This window comes from Xenopus laevis, chromosome 4L (genome assembly GCF_017654675.1).
Source record: "Xenopus laevis strain J_2021 chromosome 4L, Xenopus_laevis_v10.1, whole genome shotgun sequence".
NCBI classification, from domain to species: domain Eukaryota; kingdom Metazoa; phylum Chordata; class Amphibia; order Anura; family Pipidae; genus Xenopus; species Xenopus laevis.
In genome coordinates this window covers 30,481,706-30,498,054 of record NC_054377.1, presented here as the reverse complement: position 1 = coordinate 30,498,054, position 16,349 = coordinate 30,481,706, and the positions used below count along the sequence as shown (strand labels likewise).

At 37.0% G+C, this 16,349-nt stretch overlaps 1 protein-coding gene across 2 annotated transcripts in view; it reads right to left on the bottom strand.

The window, feature by feature from the left end:
- Window positions 1-549: 549 nt before the first annotated feature.
- prkd3.L (protein kinase D3 L homeolog) overlaps window positions 550-16,349 on the bottom strand; it is a 48,922-nt gene continuing 33,122 nt past the window's right edge. For both annotated transcript variants that reach the window (XM_041590046.1, XM_018257713.2), the window contains 14 exons: window positions 15,027-15,210; window positions 13,651-13,734; window positions 11,664-11,811; window positions 10,616-10,727; window positions 9,260-9,337; window positions 8,111-8,357; window positions 7,231-7,259; window positions 6,895-6,967; window positions 6,352-6,458; window positions 5,756-5,917; window positions 4,900-4,998; window positions 3,922-4,189; window positions 3,524-3,609; window positions 550-1,478 (listed from right to left, as the gene is read on the bottom strand). In XM_041590046.1, coding sequence (XP_041445980.1) covers window positions 1,296-1,478; window positions 3,524-3,609; window positions 3,922-4,189; window positions 4,900-4,998; window positions 5,756-5,917; window positions 6,352-6,458; window positions 6,895-6,967; window positions 7,231-7,259; window positions 8,111-8,357; window positions 9,260-9,337; window positions 10,616-10,727; window positions 11,664-11,811; window positions 13,651-13,734; window positions 15,027-15,210 — 1,860 coding nt within the window. In that variant the 3' untranslated portion in view covers window positions 550-1,295. The remainder of the gene's footprint in view (window positions 1,479-3,523; window positions 3,610-3,921; window positions 4,190-4,899; window positions 4,999-5,755; window positions 5,918-6,351; window positions 6,459-6,894; window positions 6,968-7,230; window positions 7,260-8,110; window positions 8,358-9,259; window positions 9,338-10,615; window positions 10,728-11,663; window positions 11,812-13,650; window positions 13,735-15,026; window positions 15,211-16,349) is intronic.

The window sequence follows — 16,349 nt, the reverse complement described above, 5'->3', positions numbered from 1 at the left end:
ACTGAAGAAGACTGATGTCGCCTATGAGCTACTCTGTGAATTGCATTGCAGCAATCCCCTGGGCCAGTGCAGTTTTTAGATAACAGGAGGACCGGCTGGGGTATCAGGTAAGAAATTTTAATCATTGAGTGGCATGCCTAATATTGTGGTAACCCACCACCCGGCATTTTAAGTTAAGTTCTCCTTTAAATAAAATCACAGTTGTAAAAGGAAGTAGATTGTTTTAACATGAAACTTTGCCAAACTGACAAAGAAGACCAAAATGTAGGTTGGTTCAAGACAAAGCAAAATATTGGCGGTTTTATATATGGCTAGGGCTGTAATAATCTGTGTTCAGCCACTATGGAATGTGCTTCATTATTAACAAATGCTGGGCACCAGTTTTTTTCTGAATTAATTCATATGCTCCAAGTTTGTTCTTGTGGCTATAGTTTACTGCTCAGGTGCAATTGTTCACAGGTTTTATAAATAAACCCCACTGTCTGCATTTATCTGTAATTTAACCCCTGAAAACCACTGGCAAAAAACATCTCTCGAATCAATAAAAAATAACAGAGATAAATAATTTTAATTTCAAGATTATATCCATAAAAATCTCTTAAAACATGTTCTGAAAAATAGGGAAATATCTCAATTATATACATGAATACACAGTTAAATAACTACTACTCCTACCCTACAATAGTTCAAACTTACTATCAAAGAATCAGATACAGAACAGCCTCTTTGAAATATAAAATGAAAATACATTTTATGACACAGACAATTTTCATGTAACAGCAAATATGATTTTCTACATTGCAGGAAAAGTATTACTTGTCCTGCTGATAGAAACAAGGGGGGTTCTATTTTTTGAGAGATACCGCATTTTTCAAGGTCTTGTAGACTGCATTGATAGCTTTTCAATATAATTGATGTTTGAAAAGCTGGAATATTTGAACAAAGCATCTCCCAAAACTGCCAGCACTCTAATTTAAATAAAGATTATTAAGACGATAAAAATATCTTGTTTCGAGAAAGAGAGTATACATCCTTTTTAAAAAAAGTCTTATTACCCAGCCATATATGGGAAGGAGCTGATTTAAAATCACACAGATTTCACTATTGCAAACACTCAGGACCACACTTGTTTCATTATAATATGCTTAAACTGCCCCAAGCAAATGAAAAGAAATTAAATTTAGACTCGGACCTTATAAATATAAAATGTCATAGTTTGGTTTGCTTAGTAAGAATTTGGCCTATAATGCTGCAGTGGTCTGTTTCCAGGGCCACCACAGTTATGAATATTCTCTTTATTCCTGAGCTTCATCCTCTTCAGTTTCATCATACTGTGGCCCCATTACAAAGTGTTGTGGGTACAAAATACCACATTCCTTAGCGTATTTCTGCCAACGTGCATCGTCGCTCTCGTGGGTAATGTACCTTTGCCCAACTCTGGTTTCAAGTTCCCGAAGATCCAGCCACGTGTTAAAGTCCTTTGAAAGATTAGTTTGTGCTATTTAGTACAATCGCTAACTCATGGAATCAGTATTAAAAAAAAAAAAAAGTCTAACAATATCATCAATAGTTATCTTAATGAATATTTATCCTGTATTACACTGAAATAAATTAAAAAAACAATTCGACATAACCCATGTGCAATAAACTGACCAAAGCTATATGTAGTTTCTAAGGGTTATTTAATTTGTGCAGTAACACCTATGTTTGCTATTGCAAATAACCATAGGAAAAGCCTTGAGACTGGTACTTTCGAATGTTCATATGTAGTAGGCCAATCATCCACCATGATGTGTCCAGTAGCTGGTTCATAATAAGATTATGGGGAAAGCCCTGTCTTAGATGATGGTACTATATTAACATAGCACAACATGAGGCAAGGGGGGAAGGTTAGTAGAAGGTTACGATCCCATAGATGTAAGGAAGGTCTAAACTCACCAGTTGAAACACTAGGTTTGGGTTCTTAGCCCCAAACCTACAGCCAGAGGGAATGGATTAGAACATAATAACAAAGATAGAGCAGACACTCAAAAAATCCAACTTGATGGCTCAATAAAATAAAAAAGTATACATTTATTGAATATTACATGTCCATAAAAATATTACGCCCATAAAAACCCTGACCGCGTCCATAAAAGGCCTGATGCGTTTCAGGCTTAATACTTATTCATAGGCTGAATAGGCTGTAAGGCACTTATTCATAGGCTGGCAGCCTATGACTAAGTGCCTTAAAGCACAAAATGTGTCAGGTTTTTTATGAACATATACAATCATTTTAATTTTATTGAATGGTCACGTTGGAATTTTTGAGTGTCTTCTCTGTCTTTGCTGTTATGGTCAAATCCACTCCCTCTTTCTGTAGGTTTGAGGCTTGCCATCCAAATCCAACTTTTCTACAGGTGAGTTTAGACAATTCTTACATCTATGGGATCATAAACCTTCAACTAACTTTCTCAACTTGCCTCGTGGCAGAAAGAACATATTAATATAATACCATTATCTAAGATCTTCTAATGTGAGAAAGTTGCTTCAGGTGGCGCTTCACTAGAGAAAGCTTTTGCTATCCCTGGTACTATTTAGGGTACTTTTTACACTCCCTCCCTGCCTCATCTTGGTCCATGCTGTGGGTTAGTACAAGGGTATAAGCACTCCTGCATAGAGAAAGTTAAACAACTAACGGGGTAATGTAACAAAAGTCGCTAACGGAAAAACTATTCGCAATGCGAAAAGTTATGCCTTTGTGCGAATAAATTTTGCTTTGCGTGAATTTAATTTTGTGAGCCCGGAAACTGTTTAGCGACCACTTCCGACAGTGGAAGACCGTTTGCGAATTTTATAGTTTGCGACAATGCGCAGTCAATGTAATAAAACTTAATGAAAAAGTGGTTATGTTTGCTCCAAAAGATTACGATATCTTCAAGCACTTCTTAAGAGTGCGCAATTAAAATTCGCAATGCAATAACAGTTAAAGGAACAATATTGCATTGTGAGATGTGAATTTTTAGTCTTATTGGTGCGAATTGTTTTGTTCTTTGCAACCTGAATTACATTCTCCTGATAAAGTCCAAGGAACAAAAGGTGAATTACATATTGTAATTAAAGAACTTAAACTGGATCACTTGTGGCAAATTTTACAAATTATGCATGCAGATAAATATTTAAATGTTTTAAGGGAAAATCTTGATTTCTTTGGCCATTATATCATATCCTTAATATTTACAGTTGAAAATTATAGTTTCACCTTCATTGAAATCTGCAAGCAACATACACTCGATTCACATATAAGCTAATGAAGCACTTTTGGTCACTTTGGCCACACAATATTGACTATTTATAAATATGGTTGTCAAAGCCTTTCAAAATAACCCCGTGTCAATTCCCTAATTTACAAACTGTTTTCAGGCGTAGGGCTAGGGACAGGCGTGGATAATCCATGTCACGTGCCCCTATTTTAACTATCTAATTAATTTATGCCTACCCATTGTCTTTAGATTAACATTGACAAAATAATAAAGGTAAATACCTGCATCCATAGATGACTCAGAGCTTTGCAAACACTGAACCTTTTCCTGATTTTGACTTGGAGCAAACAGTTAATAAGATCGATAGCTGTAGAAAATAAAACAAAAAGCTGAAACCCCCTAAAGGTACATTTTCTTCTCTAAAACTGTACTGCTCTACACCCAGTATACTCGAATATGCGGTGTATATACCAAAGATGATAACAGAATTTCTACTGTGCACACATGACTGTAATGTATTGTCCATTTAGTAGATGATGGCGGTTCTGTAGCACAGTGTCCCCACACTGTAAATACAGTATGATGTTAAATATAGCAGCATGCAAATATAGTCAATGTGTGTGTTATTATGCATATCACTCTTTGTTGAATCACAGTCATCAAGCAATGATGTCCTTACCATGATTCGAAATTCCGTTCCAAGGGTTCTTTGGATACATAAATGCTGCATTCTGGATTTGGTCATTTATATCTTCATCTTCATTAAATGGGAATGTGCCACTGAGGCTGACGTAGACTATCACACCTACAGACCACATATCTAAAGATCGATTGTAACCACTGTTGCGCAGAACCTCAGGGGCCAGGTATGCTGGAGTTCCAACAACAGATCGGCGGAAGGACTTCTCACCAATTATACGAGCAAAGCCAAAGTCACAGAGCTTTATCTGAAAGAATATGTATGAAAATTGCAATAATAATAATATGGAAAACCTCAAAGTGGATGTTGAGCTTGAACTAGTGGTAGAAGTAGTGTTCTAAGATAATTTGCAATAAGTCTTTAAGCATGCTTGCTATCTAGTTGTTTGGGTTTAATTACCATGGCAGCTTGCAATGAATGAAAGACAAATAAAGAAAGCATAAAAAATATAATCAATAAAAAAAAATAACAATAACACTGAAGCCTCACAGTTGATCTGTTTATTGGTTGCCAGGGTCAGAAACCTCAACAACAGACAACATTTTTTAGTGACAGGCTGAAATAAATTGGAAAAATGATATTATTTAAAAACAGAAAGACTAAATAAAATGAAGACCAACTGAAACTAGAATAGGTCCATGTACAACATACTGGTAATTAATTTAATTGTGAACTTGTTCACTGCAATTACTTTTTGCCTATTGTTTTAATCATAAAAAATATATGGTTTTGGTCATTTCATGAGCTAAACAGGGCAAATAGGGAAATTGTTTGGTCCTTGTTATGGTAGTGGCACACGGGAAGATTAGTCGCCAACAAGTCACTCGTTTTGTCTTCCCTTTAAGAACAAATGTATATCACTAGCTACTTTACACACGATGCTACTTGAAAGAAATTAGAAGAAGGAAATAAAAGGGAAAGAACAAGAAAAGTGAAACTAATTAGTTATATTCTTACTTGCGGGAAAGGATCTTCTGTAGCAAGGAGGACATTCTCCGGTTTGAGGTCACAGTGAACAATATTTTTGGAATGCAGATGTTGCAGGGCTGTTAGAATCTATAATAATTCAGATTGTAAAGTGAAATATAAGCTGTAAAAATACTTTAAAATTTATAAAACACTTTAGTCTTGTTGACTAAACATACTATAAATAAATGAATTAAGAATTTACAAAGCAAAAGTCTTTTTGTAATACACACACTTGGAGAATGTGATTAAAGATTTTAGGGCTTATTTACAAGGGCAAGTGCAGTGTGCAAAGTGCAATTTCAGACCCAATATTTTTCCCCATAATGCAGTCCAACCGCTGGCCATTAAAATATCCAAATTACCTTCAAGGTGTTACCTATGGTAAACCTTTGAAAAATATAACCTTTTGCAGATGTATCTATCTGACTAAAAAGTATCAAACTAAACTCCAAGAAATAGTGAGCATGTTTAAGATTTAATCATGGCAGCAATAAATCCCTATGATTTTGCTCAACTCATGTCCTCACCCCAGGTTCACCCCAAGGTGAACTTATTCAAATATGTGGGACTGCATCTCTATGACAAGACTATCATTGAAAACCAAAGATTTTGTGAAATTTGTACTGTGTTATATTTTGCCTCTAAAACTATAGCTGTTGAAAATCATTTAATAATACTTCCCTTTTAACAGTTAATCAATAAAAAAAAATAACAAAACCATGATAGTTAGGATACTATTTAGTAAATCCGTACAGAAAAAAGGAAACCCCAAAGCCATGGGCAAACTAAGTTGATCCCCCCCCCCAAATCCAACGAAAAATACATCTTTTATTTAGATTCCTACCTGAGTAACAAGGAACCGTGTAATCCGCTCTGGAAGTCTCCCCTTATCACTGGAAAGGATCATCTCCAACATGTCTCCGTGTAGCTTCTCCATTACTACAAATATGCGCTCTGGAGTCTCACACATAGCCTCAAGGTCAACCACACCATGGAATCGCAGATTCTAAGGAAAATGAGAGACATAATATTCAGAGGCTGACCTAACACATTAGTGCTTTATATTATATTAATAAGGAATATTTTAGCATCGCTAATAGCTATTTTGTGTTCATGAAACACTGTAGCCACAAAATATTCATTTACTCATTCTAAAAGTGAACTAATAAACAGGGTGTCACTTGCATCTTCTTATCTTGTTTTTTTTGTTAAACCACACACACAAAGATGTTATACAACGGCACATAATTGATATACATTTAAAATTTTTGTAGACTGCTCACAAGATAAGTGGATGGGTTAGATGTAAAAGTCATTAAACAAAAATGAAAGTATGAAATCAACTTAAAATCAGTCTAAAATCTCTATGCCAGAATGAAAGTAGTTATTCTTTAATATGTTTAGTGCTAATGTGTAGTATTTATTGTGTTAATTTGTTACCTGCAGAATGGCCACTTCATTTCTAAGCTGACTCTCTTGCCTGCTAGGAAATCTGAGTTTATCAATAACCTTGATTGCAACATCTCTCCCAGTTTTTCGGTGCTTTCCTATAATACAGAAAAATAATAAACACAAAAAAAAAAAAATTGTAAACATAAAATGAAAAAAAGAGCACACCCATGAAAAATAAAATGGCGGGGATGCCATTAATGTATAATCAGTTATTTTACAAAGGGTTTTACATTCTTTGGCTAGTTTTATTACCTTTTTGTAGATCTACACATAACTAAAAACTCTCTAAGAACCGATTATGACCTGTGATGCAGTGTACAAAGTGCAATGCATATTTTGTGCCTTTTGCACACTGTCTTCTACTATTTCAGAATTGCCACAGGCCTCTAGTTCACTTTCTGCACTAAAAGACTAATTTTGGTTTTAAAAAATGAAAATTTGGCTGACTGTTCACCACTCCTGGTACCCTGTTGCACACTGCTAGCTGAGGCAAGGTTCTTACCATAAATGTATCTATAATGTAAACCTTACCTCCATAAACAACTCCAAACTGTCCAGATCCCAAGACTTCATCTGGGAATATTTGATACATGTGACTGATGTCCTGGGAAAAAAAGTATGTAATGTTATACGGCTGAAGTTGCTTCATCTGCTTCTACAAAATAACACAAGCAATTTTGGATATTTCATTTAGCAGTGCAGTCATTTATATTTGTTTCACATTTTTGTGGATATATTTTGTTTCATAAATTGAAAAAAATCCTCCAAAGGGCATGAATCCATAATGCTAAACATCTTCTACCACTAATGTGCATTTCTCCTGGACAAATAACAATGGATTTGGAATGGTAGTTATCTCATACTCACCAAATTTTGCTGGCATTCACCATTTTCTCCTAAATAAAGTAAAAAATAACATATTAATAAAATAACACTTAATGCAGACTTACAACAAAATAAACATTCTAGAAATAGCTTGTTTTATACAAAATCACACAGCGAAAAAAGTGATTGCATTTGGCACTACATCCTTATTGTTGCCTTCGCTCTTTATTCAAAATGTGTATAGAAATTTCCTTTTAAGGAATATGTCTATGAAGGTTTTCATTCATCCAGGTCATGGTATATCAAGTAGAAGTAAATCTAGAGCAACTGAACTTGCTGAGTAATAATTGAAGACTTTTCACTATGCATCCAAGAAGTTTCTTGGATGCAAGAAGATGGATGCCATGAAGTTCGCTGCCAGAATCTGCGCTAAGGGTAAGTATACAGTATGTGGCATTTCCTCAGGGGGGGCAGTTAGCCTGGGGGGAGGAGGGACTGGGTTTTTTTCTACAGGGTTTTCTTCTACTTTAAACATGCATAGTTTACTCCTCTCCCCCTCCTCCTTTCCCTGCTGTAATCTGAGCCCAGAGCTATGAGTGAAGAGTGAAAGACTAATGCAGGACGTGATGTCACACCAAGCTAATATGGTAGCTGCTATCCTAAACAAAGTGAGAGAGCTCCTAGAGCTGTTTACGCTGGTATGGTAAAGCATTCTACAGAATAAATATAGTGTTCTAGCCTGCACTTTTGTAGCTAATCTATTTGCAATAAACTGCCTTGGTAGTTTTCCTTCTCCTTTAAGGAGACTAAGGAAGTTATATTGAAGTGTGGACGGCACTGTTACTTTCACAGAGGAGTTAGCTCATTATATTGAGAACCAAGTGCTAAATTATGACCACATCAAAGATGATGCATATCTCACCTTGAACATTTGTCTTTGTAGAAGCCCTTGAGGATGTGTTCTCATTCATGCCAGCAAATAGGGCTTGTCGAATCATTCTATACCATTTCTCTCCTGAGTCTATATGAGTGGAACTTCTCTCTCCAACATAATAAACTAAAGTGTCAGTAAGTAATTCAAAACAATGAGGGATTTCTTCTCCTAATGGTCGCCCACTGGTATTCTTATCATAAGCCTCAATGTGAAGAATATCAGACAAGGGTAATTCCTAAATAAAACAGAATTAATATTCAGTTTACATATACACAGCAGTATTAGTAGATGTGTAATATATCAGTATAAAGGGGATTTGTCACCTTTTTATAAAAATACAGGTTGTCATGAATTTGCAGGACTATGTTTCTGATATATTAGATATGAAGGTATTAAGAAACAGCAAATCTGCTTGCATGAATGAACAGACATTAGGACACAGCTCTATTACTGCATGAATGAACTGCTGAGTTGCTGGCTTAGACAGAAGTATTTTGAATGTTATCCAAGGTGAAAAATGTGGGATAAAAGATGTTTTACATATTCTAGCCCAATCATTTTATATTATATTACAATAGTGTCATTGATTTCGGTCAATTAGGGCTGTTTGGGAGTCATTAAGATTAATGAGTACAGGGCTATCCAGCCTACGTCACTGTGAACAGATTGGGGATCTATGGCATCTGTATTGTCCAAACAGACTCAGGGGAACCATAAGTGAGCCAACCTATTCCAACCAATACATTTATGGTCCAAGCAGATGGATGCAGTACGAGGGTCCATACCAATGGCAACCTTAGTATTGTTCCGACTACCCGAACGATCAGAACAGAAACCAGAAATTTTCCAGCAAGGGAGCAGGATATGTGATCCATCAGGCAGGGTTATCATTTAACAAACCCCCCCAACTTGCCATGCATGCTCAGATGGTTGGGTTATATGAATAAATTTGCCAAACTGCCATAGCTCAATATAATTAATCCTGTAAACATTTGTTGAATGGGTGGATTTGTCTGATGATGGTTTCTGTGTTGCAAGATGTGAAAGGCTACATGTGTTGCTGGCAGTTTGAATGGAAGTGAAAACGTGTGAGCCTAATGGGAACGTTGTAAGTGATTAAAAATTAAATTTTCTAACCTTGTAATACTTGCCACCACTCTCGTTATGGAATAAGGTGATACATTTACTATCAAGTTGCCAGTAATGTTTTTTCCTCTGTATAATTTAAAGAAAAACAAAAGTAAACACATATAAATTTGACAACAACCATTATAATTCATTAACATAACTGAAGCTATTTGCTCAAGCTACACACTGCATAAATATATCAGATATACACATTTTTCTAGTGATGACACTCAGTATGTATTTCATATTTGCTTTAAAATTTACCAGGCTTTGAAGAACAGCCTTAGTAGGTTCTGGTCAGATTCCAACTACAGGCTGGCTTCTTGGTTCATTAGTGTAGCGACGTGAATGATATATATATATCCTATATTCTTGCATAGATCAAGTGTAACCTAGAACCATAGAATCTATGGCATTGGCACAATGGTACTTTTGTGCCAGCATCATAAATTCTTTACCAAGTGGCATACAAAAGGTTAAACGGTTAAAGGACCAAATACTGTTAAAGAATCTAAATGTTAATAAAAAACATCTTATTCCAAAGTGCTTCCAAAATACCTCTTATTTGATTTAGCTCAAAATACTATAGAAATATAGTATTTTATAGTATTCTAGTCATAGTGACATGGTCACAAAACAACCATCTGTCTTTTCACCTATTGAAGGAAAATTAAAGTTTTTGTGAAGATTTAATGTAATGTATGTTTAGCACATTGACATCTGGCACTATACAAGGTATCTAAAGTCATGAGGTACGGTAAGATTTAAAATAATGTGGGTAGATAATAGGGCATTTTGTTTTAATGCTGAGGATGGAGGTAAACAGATAACTGTACATTTTACTTTACTTATACGTGGAGAAATGGAAAAGAAGTAAGGTGCAAAAGTATTAAATAGATGCAAAAGTATTAAAGGCACATTATCATTACCTAAAGTCAATACAATTTTTTGTGTATATTTTACACACTTACTAAAAATGACAAGTGCAAAAAGTTTCCCCCCAAAACATAGAGCTTTTATGTGTATTTGTGCACATGAGAACCAGGAAATGGAAGCCCAGAATTTTTCAGAAGTCAGTTGTGCTCAATTGCACTTGTAGCACAGGCATGGTGCGGGTGATCATATTTTTTTCATGCACCTTTAATTGCAGCCGAGTTACTGTGACAGTAGTCAGATCCTACTGTGTGTGCAAGTGAAGATCTACAAATGGTCTATGACTGAGCTACTGTCACATTACTGGAACAAATAGGCGGGATCTTGTGTACCGTAAGTTTAATATTAGCACCCCTTAGTCAGGTAAAATAATCACAAAAGTACAGCAACAATGCTTAATAAAAAAAGAGGTTCATTAAAGGTTTGACTCACCATGCTGTCCTTACTGGTAAAATGGACCAGCCAGCCTTCCATTAGCACATAACTATTCTTCTTTTTATTATGTCTCACGGACTGAACAACTCTCATGAGTGGAATGAAGTTACTAATTGAAGCGAAAAAGACAGGAACAGTAAGCTCCTAAGCAAGGTTTCTGTATGGAAATGCTTCTGACTAAACTACCTCAAAACCTTTATAAAACGTACTGTATAACTAAGTAGTATTATCATTAGTCAGTTACTTGCATCAAATACCAACTAGCGATGTGCAGGGATAAATCATATATAATAAAATGGGTGCTAAATATGTATTTTAAAAAGTTTAGCTTTTTCGTTTTTGCATAACACATTAAACTGGGCCCTACGGCTGTTTGGAACTCAGTGCCATTATGTAATCCTTATTGCTTTTCAAAGGAAAGTGAACTTCATTGTGGGGTGCCAATTAGTAAAATACTGCCTCCATTCATACAATACCCCTCTTAAAAAATATACTGTCAGCCATCCTTGGTATTTTTTCCACTGAGATATGCACTGCAATGTTCACGGATTTCCTAGAGGTCCCCTGTGGTTTTTCTTATGTGTAGTTTAGTAGAACTAATTGCTATTTGCTATTTCTTTAAGAGGTTTAATAATGGAAGAATTGAGTATATTATGTAGAGATAAAAGACTAGGAGAATAAAAAGGATGAGTGAGGAGAGGAGGAATAATAGTTTAGAAAGTGGGCCCACGGTCTAAGGTTTTCTGGTGGGCCCCTGGCATCCCAGTCCGACACTGTGTGTGCACACACACGGAGCAGATTGCGGAAATGCAAAAGTATGTATTTTTGCTCCAAAATCTGCTCCATGTCTGTGCCTATCAGTGCACTTAAACTACAGTGTGGATAGGAATGGCATTAGCCTTAGAAAACCAGCCTGTGGACACTTCCTGCTTTTCTTTTACACCACAAACCAAATAACTATAATAGCTGATCATGCTAACAAAATATTACCTGCAACATTTAAAGGTCACTGTCCATATTTAAAAATTGCAATACATACTGTTACCTGTCAAACATTGAGTTTTCAATATTGCATGAAAGATCTGAAGATTCCGACCCCTTGAATGACATTTCGTCTTCATCCTGATGATTTGCACCAAGGCCTGGTGGTCTCATACTATCAATATCATCCTCTGCATCCTGGGCCTCTGCATCTAAGATGAAGATAGCAAAGATGAAATAAAAATAAAAAGGTTTTGAGGGAAGTGGGCCAACAACTACTATTTTAGTTTATATATATTGATACTTTGAGCACCAATTTACATTTTTGCCACAGTGTTAATCGTGATGCCACACAAACTAGTAATCACATTTGGCATCAGAGTGAATTCAAAACCTGGCATTAACGTGTGAGTGGCGTGCCCTGTAAATGCTATATAATTATAACTTGGTTCTTTGCCAAATCTTTATTGGCACTCACTTTGTACAACTTGATAGTCCTGTTATTTCTAAATATTTTAACAATATTATGGTCCCACACTTCTTGCATGTTCACCTCCCTCTGGTGAATAATGAGTATCTTAAATGGAGCAAAATTTTAAAGTGATATAGAAAGCAAGGTGTCGATATTTGCAGATGACATTTGTAGCAGATTGGGCACAAACTAGAAATGTGAATAAATGTATGTTATGCACCTGGGCTGTAGAAACAAATGAAGTAATTAAAATTACAATTATAATCTGAAATGAATCAGTGCTGGAAGAGGATTTTAGATTAGCTGCAGTTAACTAACCTGGCTGCAAATGCCAATAAAATGCTTGCATGTATTAAATGGGGATTCGATTCATGAGATGTAAACATAATGATTCCTAAGTGTAATGTAGAGATAGAAAATAACAAGAATGACAAACTGGAGGATCGCATAAGATGCAGCGCCGGATTTCAATGTGGGGCTGCCCCTAGGCCGCGCGGTCCGACCAGGCGGCCGCGCGGTCCTAGCGCCCACCTCACCTCCCCTTCCCAGCCCGCTGGCGAAAAAACGCCGGCGCAGCTGCTGTAATTGAATTGGATGCGGCTGGGCGGCATGCCGCCCCTATTTTTTTGCCGCCCTAGGCCCGGGCCTATGCGGCCTTGCCGCAAATCCGGGCCTGATAAGATTATGGTCACTAGTTAGGAGGAAAACAAACACAACCATGTCACAAATGGGGAGACAACAGGGAGCAAAAGGGGAAAGAGATTGTATAAAGTGGTTAGAAGAAAGTGGGGAACACACATAATGGTAGACAGAAAGACATACAGGTACCATACAGAATGATGGAAACAAAGGGGGAGCATGAATAATTTATATAACAGGGAAGGAGTGCATTCAAATATAATGAATAGAGCATAGAGAATAATGAATATAATGTACAACCATAAACAGAATGATGGACATGAGGGAAATAAATAGCATGAACTCAAATGGGCATTATACCCCTCTTTTTAGCACCTGTTTAATAAATAGCACTTGTGCTGAACAAACTTTAGGCCTATTAGTTTAAATTGAAATCTCTATAGTTGTTGATATCCCTTTAATTAAACAGGGTAAAATCTGAAATTGAAATTAACTGTACATTCTACTTCCTGTTTGCACAAGCGCAATTAAAACAAATCAGCACTTTACTAAGAAGTCCTCTGTATAAAGAGCTACTTTTTTCTACTACAAAGGCGGCATCTGAGGGAAATGGGAAGTTTGTTTATATAGAGGGTTCTCAGTGGACTGGTAATTTGTTTTGATTGCGTTTGTGTGAACAGGAAGCAGATTGTGACTATACTTAGAGATTCAGAATGAACCCTGTTTAGTGCATGAAATTAAAAAAAAAAAATCACATTTCTCAATTAAAACTATAGGCAAAAAGTTTGTTCAGAACTTATCTTAAAGAAAGGGCAGGTACAATTATTAAAAAAATGTTCAGTAATATATCATGTTACTGTAGGATTACATTTTCTGCAGTTGGATTCAAAAGTGTTTCTTTCCAGCCTTACTACATAACTATATATCATTACATATTTACCTTCTTCATCAGGATTGGATACCTCGCCTAGACACTCATCTGGAACATATTCCACACATCGTCGGTGACAGTTAAAACGGCAATCTATATATAGAATAAACAAATGTTTATTATTTTATAGACTATAATAGCTTTCACAAGCCAGTTATTTATTACATTTTGGGGGCAGAGATGGAGAATATACTCTTAGTACTAAAAACCAAACTACCTGTCAAAAAGGTGGTTATCATGGATCCACCAAGACACACGATAGTGTACCACTTTTGCATATAGGTACCGATAATAATTGCAGTAATGTTTGAAATTTTTATCTGGACTATATCAGCAAGAGCTGTTCTAGTCCTGACAAAAGTGAATTTCTGTCCAATCACAGTTATGTATGCTTGCTTTCATTCTCCTTTGAATAGACATTACTCAATGACTAGAAAATGATAGAATGCAAACACGCTTCACTGTTGTTGGCATGACTCCGGTATTATAAATGGTGCTCAGGCATCAAATAATTTCACCTACAGCTGGAAAAGAAAAGACTTGCAACAACAAGATATGAGATTATTATGGAATATAGACTGAACCCTAGTTGCCTATAACTTTTGGCCATTTCCTCCCTCTGCCCCACTGTACATGTCCAATGAATCCCTTTAATACAGCTTTTACTTGCCCAAGTTGGGGTTTATGGTTGCAGCAATGCGCTCCCTGTGTGAGCCGAAAAGTTCCCCCCTGCCCTGCTGCCCCCGATAAGATTTACCATAGCCTCAAGAGGGTGCAAGCCTTGGTGCTTATAATTTATAATAATTTTTGGAAGAGAGAGTGGGGGACCCTTTAAAAACAGTTTCCCCACTGGCAGAAGTTTTAAAAATATATATAGAGAGAGAGAGAGAGAGAGAGAGAGAGAGAGAGAGAGAGAGAGAGAGAGAGAGAGAGAATGAGAGAGAGAGAATGAGAGAATGAGAGAGAGAGAGAGAGAGAGAGAGAGAGAGAGAGAGAGAGAGCAAAGAAATCCCCACTCATAAGTCATTTGTGATGAAAAAAATGGGTTTATTCAATGTTTTGGCTCTTAGACTCGTGGGCATCAAAGGATGGGCATGTTTGCAAATAAGCCCTCAATAACCTACCGATGACTTTAGTGTAGGCTTTGCAGTAAAAGTTAAAGTCAAGAATTATCAAATAATGCTGGGAAGATGAAAGCAACTGGGTCTGTACAATGATGCCCTGTACCATAGCAGGTTAGTTGTCTGATTTGTGGTGACATTTCCCAAATAAAGTACTGGTAAATAAGCAATGGAACAAGCCATGTTGCTATTACAACAGATAAATTAATTTTAGCAGTAAAAAAAAAAGCAGTAATGCTTGCTTGGTTAAATAATTTTCTTTACCTTTGCACTGCATGCCTTGTCTGAAGAGACCTTTTAATAAGCGTCTACAGTGCTGACAGATTGTGGGCCGGGTATAGGAATGGACCTGGAAAGTATGTGGGACTTTAACTTTGTTCATTTCCTGCCAGTCTTTCCAGATAGGGCGTCCAATAATGGAAGGTACGCGTGACTTCTTTGGGATAAGCTGCAACAACAGAGAAATTGTCTTTTCTTTAGCTTTAACCAAAATTAGAAAGTTGCTTAAAATGACTTTTTCTGTCATTTTGCAAAAAAACTGTTTTGGGTGATGGACCTCTTTAAAGTTAGTAAGAACCCTGACGTCTTTATACAAAGGATAATTTGCTTGTACCAAAGTTTAATGAAACATTAACCCTAAAATGCAAATATCTTTAAATAAAAAAAACAGCAAACAACACCTATTGTGAGCTGTGTATAAAGGACACCTAATATAAATGTTAACCCTCAGCTAGAGGTGCACACATGTTCAGTTCAGTCACAGATGGATACTTTTCCAGAAGGGGATTATTTTTAACAGTTGTGTGAGTCACTAGAGGAAGCTATCTGAATGCATTTGGTTCTTTCTGCATATTATAAGGGCTGTGATCTGAATTGTGAACTACTGTACTAAATGCAGGGTCACTACCATTCAGACCATTTTCTCTTCCAGAGCCTAAACTAGAACACAGGTCACCTCTGTTAGTCAATGATTCATTACATTGAACAGGCAGCTATTAAGAACAAAATATGCCACCTGCAGCAGGAGGAGCTCCTGGCAAGAGTTGCCACGCTGGAATACAAGCAAGCAAATCAGGATAGTGCCCCAGCAACAGGTCCAGGGGTGCTTCGCCAATGAGGCGAGTTGAGGCTGTCGCCTCAGGCGGCAGCGCCCCACTTGGTACCAGGGGCGGCAAAAATGCTGCTCCTGGTACTTTAAGAGAGAATTTCTGGGGGAGGGGGGCAGCAGCAACTGCTGCTGCCTCAGGCGGTGGAGGGGCCAGGATCGCCCCTGAACAGTTCCAGACTATGTATTAAAATGGGCACTGGCATTTCAGGGACACAGAGGCCCAATCAGCCCACATAGAGGCCCAAACAGCCCCCACCAGCCCACTAAATACTGACTTTCTATGGGACCTTATAGCAGCCCCTCTGGCATTTTCCAGAACCCACAGATTACCAGTCTGGGCCTGCCCAGCAACATAAGTATATTGTACTTGAAGCATCAATTAAAATCTGCTGTCTACCACTTCCAACTGATTTTAATGGAAAGGATAGAGAGCACCACATGGGCGTGACTACAGAAGAAGCAGACCCTGCGGATGCAGG